The 7,614-nt window shown below is 42.1% G+C and overlaps 1 protein-coding gene across 1 annotated transcript in view; it reads left to right on the top strand.

The window, feature by feature from the left end:
* The first annotated feature begins 3,550 nt into the window (after window positions 1-3,550).
* qkia (QKI, KH domain containing, RNA binding a) overlaps window positions 3,551-7,614 on the top strand; it is a 78,981-nt gene continuing 74,917 nt past the window's right edge. The window contains 1 exon segment of the mRNA XM_022196572.2: window positions 3,551-4,005. Within this exon segment, the coding sequence (XP_022052264.2) occupies window positions 3,861-4,005 (145 nt within the window). The 5' untranslated portion in view covers window positions 3,551-3,860.

Here is a 7,614-nt window from a genome sequence, read left to right as displayed (position 1 = left end):
GTCCAAAGGACATTCTCCCAGAAGCTTTGTGGCTTGTCAACATGCATTTTTGCAAATTCCAGTCTTGCTTTTTCATGAGTTTTTTTCAGCAGTGGTGTCCTCCTTGGTCGTCTCCCATGAAGTCCACTTTGGCTCAAACAACGACGAATGGTGCGATCTGACACTGATGTACCTTGGCCTTGGAGTTCACCTTTAATTTCTTTGGAGGTTGCTCTGGGCTCTTTGGATACAATTCCAACGATCCGTCTCTTCAATTTGTCATCAATTTTCCTCTTGCGGCCACGTCCAGGGAGGTTGGCTACTGTCCCGTGGGTCTTGAACTTCTGAATAATATGAGCCACTGTTGTCACAGGAACTTCAAGCTGTTTAGAGATGGTCTTATAGCCTTTACCTTTAAGATGTTTGTCTATAATTTTTTTTCAGATGTCCTGGGACAATTCTCTCCTTCGCTTTCTGTTGTCCATGTTCAGTGTGGTACACACCTTTTCACCAAACAGCAGGGTGACTACTTGTCTCCCTTTAAATAGGCAGACTGACTGATTATGAGTTTGGAAACACCTGTGATGTCAATTAAATGACACACCTGAGTTAATCATGTCACTCTGGTCAAATAGTTTTCAATCTTTTATAGAGGTACCATCATTTTTGTCCAGGCCTGTTTCATTAGTTTGTTTTTTAAATAATTATGTTAATCAACAATTCAAAAGTAATGGCTGTTTTTGATTATTTAATTTTCAATAAATTTTTATTTATTGTTACTTTTGTGAGTTTCAAGTGATTTCAGTGAGAATTGTGGGTTTTTCCTTCTTTAACTGAGGGGTACCAACAATTTTGTCCACGTGTGTATACTGGTTTATTGATGTTGTGGCACAATGTCGGTCTAGTCCAAACACATCGCCATATGGGGTTTATTTAGTTTGATCAATTTATTGGACTTGCTGCAGGATAAGACCTTGGACTTGATTGTCTATCCGCCTTACCGACACAGGGGTGACAGACTAAAGCCAGAAGGTTATAGTGCAGCTGTTTAAGCATTCAAGCACCCGGTGTGGGGACCACTTTTACAAAAGACACAAGTGGGTGAGCAGTAAGCGGACAAACTGAACGACGGCCAAGGTCAGGGCTCAGATTTAGCTGGGCGCCTCTCAACCAACAGCTGCTAAAATCAGAATGGACCAGTTGTGGTTTATTTTCACACTGAGCAGGATGGGAATAACTGGAGGTAGCTGGTTGCACGCGTTCCATCTTCAGAGGATATAAGGGAAGGTCCTCCCAAGGATGGGACAATGAATAGGCAATATTGATTACTGGAGCATTGATCAACTGGTCCCAAGACAGATAACAAGATGTTCAAGTCTTGAGTAACAATAGACGTCTTGTAAGATATGGACCGCACAGGTTGATCTTTCCTTCATTTTTCAGCATTAGAAGTAGAACCCACTCATGAAATCAACAATCAGCATGATTCGTGGGCTGGTCTTGGCAAATGCATTGCCTCTCTCTCTCTCTCTCTCTCTCTCTCTCTCACACACACACACACACACACACACACACACACACACACACACACACACACACACACACACACACACACACACACACACACACACACACACACACACACACACAGAAGCTGAGTGCGTAAAGAGGAAAATTGAACACACATTCAACCCACGTAGAAGTATTCAAACCAGCTCTCCAGTCCATACCAGATTAGGAGACCCATACACGTCACTGCTAAGACATAGAATTACACCAGACCTTGTAAAATCTAAGAGACAAATGGGGCTGCTGGGCTTTCATCTAGTCACCGTAATGTTGTTTGGAAACCAGATCGGCAACATGAAGGACTGCGCTGATATCCTTGTGCAACATAAAGGATTTCTTTATTCTTTCTCCTTTTTGATTAAGTTAATGCAATCAAGCTGATGTATCTTTACGATAGAGGAGAGACGGCTTCGTGGCTGAAAGTGCCCACATCTAGACACTGTCAAAAATGATTTGTAATCTCCCTAAAATACTGTTAACTCATTTTTTACATTTACTGACAACTTACTGTATGTCTCTCGTGTAAATTAAAGCAAGATAATTCCTATTTTTTGTGGCACATTTCAGCTTGAATATATATCGTAATATAAAATGACTGCATTTCCATGTGCATTTTTTAAGTATAATTGGAATATGACACTTACATCCATATCCCTCTATAAAAATCATGATAGTAAGCAGGTTTTTGATCGTCTTCTTTGCAGGTGACCCTCAATATCCCACTATCTTATCTGCAATCATCTGCACCTAAGAGGAAAGATGAGAAACCAGAAGGAAGGGTTTACATGTCACACATTTCTGGTTTCTATTCAGATGAATCAGGACCAAAAATCAGGACACTCCAAAACAATGGGCTACCGCATTTAAAGTCACTTGTATTTGCTCTTTTAACCCATTAAACCTGGTCTCTGTTAATCAGTTACATATTAAAAGGTTTTTCCAATCAAATATTTCCTTCCTTAAAATAGCTCACACTGATTCTTTATCTAGAATGTGCAGATCTATAAAGACCTGCCTCCTTTTCTCCACAGATTCCTGCCCACTGAAGCACACCAGTTCACCCACAACTCCGATCGAACCCAGTGAAACTACTATTCTTTGCTGCACGAAGGCAAATTGCAATGTTGAAGTCATTCTGCCATAGACTACATTTATTAACTGAAAGCAGATTCTACAGAGGAATAATGATAGAGAAAGCCCCACCCTGCAAGCTGATAGGACTGGTTGCTTAGATTTATTGCATAGGAAACCCCAAAAGCATGAATCACTGCAGTTTTAAGGGGGAAATGTTCAGTAATGGCTGCTTATTTTGCTCACGACGTGTCTCCCAGTATATAAAAACATACATTTACATGTTCACAGAGGGAAAAAAAACTTGATCTTCATTGGAGAGGTTTAAATAAACACAGGCTATAAGGGGGACTGAGTACTGCCAAATCTGAAGAAATCAATAAAATATAAAGATTATCCCCAACTCAGAATTTATACAGGATTTACTTTTCTGTCTAAAGGTCAATTATAACTTGCTGCAGAATAAAATCTAAGGAGACATTTCACTTACAGCAGAACACAGTCGCTTTTGTTAATCAGGCTCCTCTTTGCAGTGCATTCATTCAAATCAAAACTGAATAATATCCGCACTGCAAACGAGATTTAATCAAGACCATTCAAACACACTATTGTCGTGATTGCTGCCTATGAGGCCGCTGATGAGACTGACAACCTATTAAGGTACAAAAAGACTGAAACTGAAAAATTAGCACTGATATAATGTTGCTGTTCGTGGGGGGAAGAGAGAAAGAAGTCATTTGTGCTATTTTGTGTTGACAACACTTATGTGCATTCCTGCGCACTGCACGTCATTGGCTCGAATTTATGTCTATCATTCCATTGATCATGGCGCCCCGCCCTCTAGAGTCGGATATGAGCGCTAATTGGTCGTTCCATTAGTCCCCTGAAAGAGGCGCTGCCCAATGAGCGCTGAGGAGGACGGACCCTTTCCGGTGGAACAGTCTCTCGCGCCTACAGTGGTGGAATCGAACGTCCCCGAGCGCACACGGCGTAGAGGAGAGTACGGCGCACGAGTCTGTGGAAGGGAGATAACGGTTTCTTTTTGCCCCCTCTCCACTCAAACAACAAGAGCGAACCAAACCTGAATTTTAGGGGGGTTTACAGAGTCTTCTGCTCACAAGGAGGAGGGAAGCGAGGGATTGGAGCCGCAAGTTTTTTTTTCTTTTTCGTTTTTTTCTCTCTTTTCTTAAAAGAGGATTCTGTGTTTTCACGGTGGTTTGTTCTCCGCTCTCGCCGCAAAGATGATGGTCGGAGAGGTCGAAGTGAAGGAGCGACCGAGGCCGAGTCCCGACTATTTGATGCAATTGTTAAACGAGAAGAAGCTCATGACCAGCTTGCCAAATCTCTGCGGCATCTTCACACACCTCGAGAGGCTTCTGGATGAAGGTAAGCGGCGTTCCGGAAAGAGAGACCCCCGAGGGAGTAGTGGGGAAAGCGTGACCACGGCGCAGTCCGGTGTCGGCACGGCTTCGCTGGGCATCCCTGCTGCATAGCGTCAGTGAGACCCATATGCACACTTAGCATCGGGTACCCCGATATTCCCGGTCGTGGCAGGCACAGTAACACAACTTCCACTGTACAGTATCTCACGCAAACCAACTAGAAACGAAGCAATATCCTACGTTAGTTTGTTTTTACCCATACCAGTAAGATATGTGGATTTCAGAGTTAATCGTTCACGGAGTTTGTTGCTGCACTCTCGACTTTGTGGCGACGACATGAAAACTTTCTCTAACTCGCTTAGAAAAACCACAACTGCATATTGTTATTAAAATGTTAACAAATTTATTCGCGAATAAGTTCCGAAACACACTTTAGCTCGAGCAAATTTTCGTCAAAGTCGACGGGGCCTGATTCCACATGTTCCCCAGCAGTTTAGCTCGGGTTAGCCACATTTTAAGCTAGCGAGCCCTGGGTGTCTACGTTCCGTTGAACTCCTGAGGAACCAAACGGTGGCGTTAACTTAGCTACGTATGTGATAGTCGGTTTTGTTTTAGTCGTATGTCAGAGCGTGTTACACTGTCTGGCTTTCGCTCTCGTTGTTTTTGCTTCGAGGGTCGGGTTAGTTGTTGCCCAGCGGCCGAGTGTAACAGCACGGAGGAATGTGTTTGCTTGTTGCCCAAACAATGGCCAGTGAGTTGCTGCTGGGAGGGGGAGTGCACTAAGATCATTTCAGCCGTCCAACTTTTTCATTAAAGATATCCCCGTTTTATTTGTCAATACTCGCTTAGTTACAAAAACATTTGCCTTCAAGGGAGGCTATGTTTCTCTCGCTTATAGTTCCTTCTCTTGCTGCAGCAGTCGTCGTGTTTTTTTCTCCTTTTTTTTTTTAGCCAGTCAAGCTTGCCCTACCAAAACTGCGTCGCCCTTTGTCGGCGGCGCCGTCCAGACGGCATTAGCCTGCCCAAACATCTGTTTTCTGCGCCTTGTCAGTGATTCTGCCGGTAGCGCTGATAAAGGCGACTTATTTGCCGTTAATGTTGATGGTATAAATAACATAAGCTGGTCTAAGCGGAAGGTTGGACCTATGGTTTATGTAACTGAGCTGGGGACACTAGAGAGCGCCACAGCCCCCTGGCAGACTGTCCCCATGCTGTGTGTAGTGTTGGCCTGGACACCATGATGAATAAAAATAAAATTTATTCCGTCTATTGCATAAACCAGCGGAAAAACAGGCGATTACTCCAGGCTGTATAGGACGTAAAGAGCAGTCCGTAGTTTCCGTTGCATGACTGGATTAGTAGGCTCTTCTAGTATGTAGTTGCTAAACCGGTCTGAAAAGATTTTCTGGCTGTCTTGATAGATGCTAAACAGCACACATGAGACACAAAGGCAGCTATTTCCTTGCTACCTGTCCAGAAACAGTGCTAAAACAACCAGGAAATCACTCAGCCGAATAAGTCCAATCAAGATTGGTATTTACCCTGAATGCTATGCTTTTGCATCAGATTCTGAGGTCTCTGATCAGACTGTGAAGTAACACAGATAGTATCTTTTTCCTGCTCCTTTAAATTTGCACTTCATTTTCAAGTCGAGGGTTGCAGAAATCCAAGTGGCAAATCACCAGGTGTGTTGAGAATCATAAATTTTATAGGGTGCCATGTTATCGCTTTATTTATTATTTATTTATTATTGGTTTTGCCAGTAAATGCCAAAAGTTTGATCCGCTGCACACGCCGTAAATGCCGTACAAAGCAGATGAATTATCTGTATTTTGCGTCCTTGTACTCGGTTGGGAATACTGGGTGTGTTGGTGTTTTCATTCCAGGGAGAGCTAGGAAGCAGATACGTTTTCTTTTTCATTCCCACTCTAAAGAGTTGTAGTGCTGTTAGAAAAATCTATGCGTTAATCCTGCCCTCTGTAAGCGAAAAGCCACTCTTTAGCTCCCATGTGGTAAAAAAGGGAGTTGTTTTTATACTAAACATGCAATACAATTTTTCACTTACTGGCATTTCTTTTGTGGAGCTAACTAAAAAATCTGTTTGTAACCCAGAATTGCAGAAAAGGCTGCGCTCATAAGGGTTCCCAGTTGTACTTATTAAATGGACTGTTGGCTCAACAAAATCTCTAAACTTTTGAGTTATTTTATATAAAAATTGCAGTTACTTTCCGCACTGTTTCGTTATTTAGCTTATGGGAATTTTGCCTGCTAGAGTTTCAAAAATCAGTCCTGTATTGCTGGACATGTTAATGTTTGAAAGATAGAAAACAAATGAAACTTCCCCTCCTCTAGTGTTCACAAAATCTTGCCTGAGACACTCGCATATTCAAAGCCACAGTATGTCTGCTCCAGTCACACATGTCTGAGGTTTACAAGGGTTTCCACAGCACCAGCCCAAACTTTACCCTGCCGCCAAATATTGCATGTTTGTGTGAGATGAAAGCCACTCCAGTGCAGAGGAGGCCTGCCTGAATGTCGGGTTTCTGTTAGAGATTGTTTGGTTTGCTCTCCCTTTGGATGTGGCTGAAGCTCTGATATGATATTTGTGGCCAGTCTTTTCCAGCTCCCCAACCCCTACTGGTATAAACTGACCTCGCCCCATCCAGTACAATCTTCAGTTTTTATGTACACTTTATATAAATTATGTATGCATTTTTGTATTTTAAAAAAGTCAAACATGAAGTCCACATGTACAACTGGGAACTTGTATCAGTGTGACCATTTTACTGATTCTTGGATGCCAAAAGATTTTTTTTTAGCTTCACACAAAAAGTGAAATCTATTAAATGTTTCCTTGTGAGTTAAACAATGGCTTCTTGATTTCAGAAGCAGGAGTTAACTCATAGTGATTCATCTTAAAAAGAGAAAAGAAAACCGCAGCATTGCTTAACATAATCTGGCCCTTTGTCCGGCTGCTCTTAAATGTTTTGTCAAGTGAATGTTAATTTAATGTGTCGCTTACGGTAAACTTCTGCTAACCCCAAATATTTTTAAGGATGGCTCATGCTTGTTATCTGTATCACTAAAAATGTTCTCATGATGCATCAAGTATGTTTTGCGATCATTGTCGAAACATCACACTTGACTGCAACTTCCAGTCAGACAGGATAGACTTCAGAAGGGAGGTTTGAACTTGTGGTATTGCTACTTGAATTCTGTTTGATCTCACAGGTTATTTTGTTCAGCGTATGTAGTTTTCTCCTCAGAGTGTGTTGCGTGTATTGGAGACTTCCCAGTCAGTTGTGTTTCATTGAAAGTGGGTGTCTTGTCAAGGCAACGAACAGAAAGCAGATGCTACTTGAAAAGCAATTGATGTTCAGGCAGAGTCGGGAAACATGAGCAGTCCATGTAGAGGTATCATTAAATGAAATGAAAGTATAAAACAAGAGAGGGAGTTAAGGACAGTCCTAATTTGTCAACAAAGCTTTACCTGTCTGGTCTCCTGAGGCTCAAAAGTTTTTGTGTATTGTCACTGAAATTACTGTGACAGCGCTTCTCTTCTGAGAAATATGTTTTGTCAGTTTTAAATGTGACTGAACAGCTTAAACGCCTT

This window comes from Acanthochromis polyacanthus, chromosome 1 (assembly GCF_021347895.1).
Source record: "Acanthochromis polyacanthus isolate Apoly-LR-REF ecotype Palm Island chromosome 1, KAUST_Apoly_ChrSc, whole genome shotgun sequence".
NCBI lineage: Eukaryota > Metazoa > Chordata > Actinopteri > Pomacentridae > Acanthochromis > Acanthochromis polyacanthus.
The sequence above is the reverse complement of the archived record's forward strand: the minus strand, read 5'-3'. Positions and strand labels throughout refer to the sequence as shown.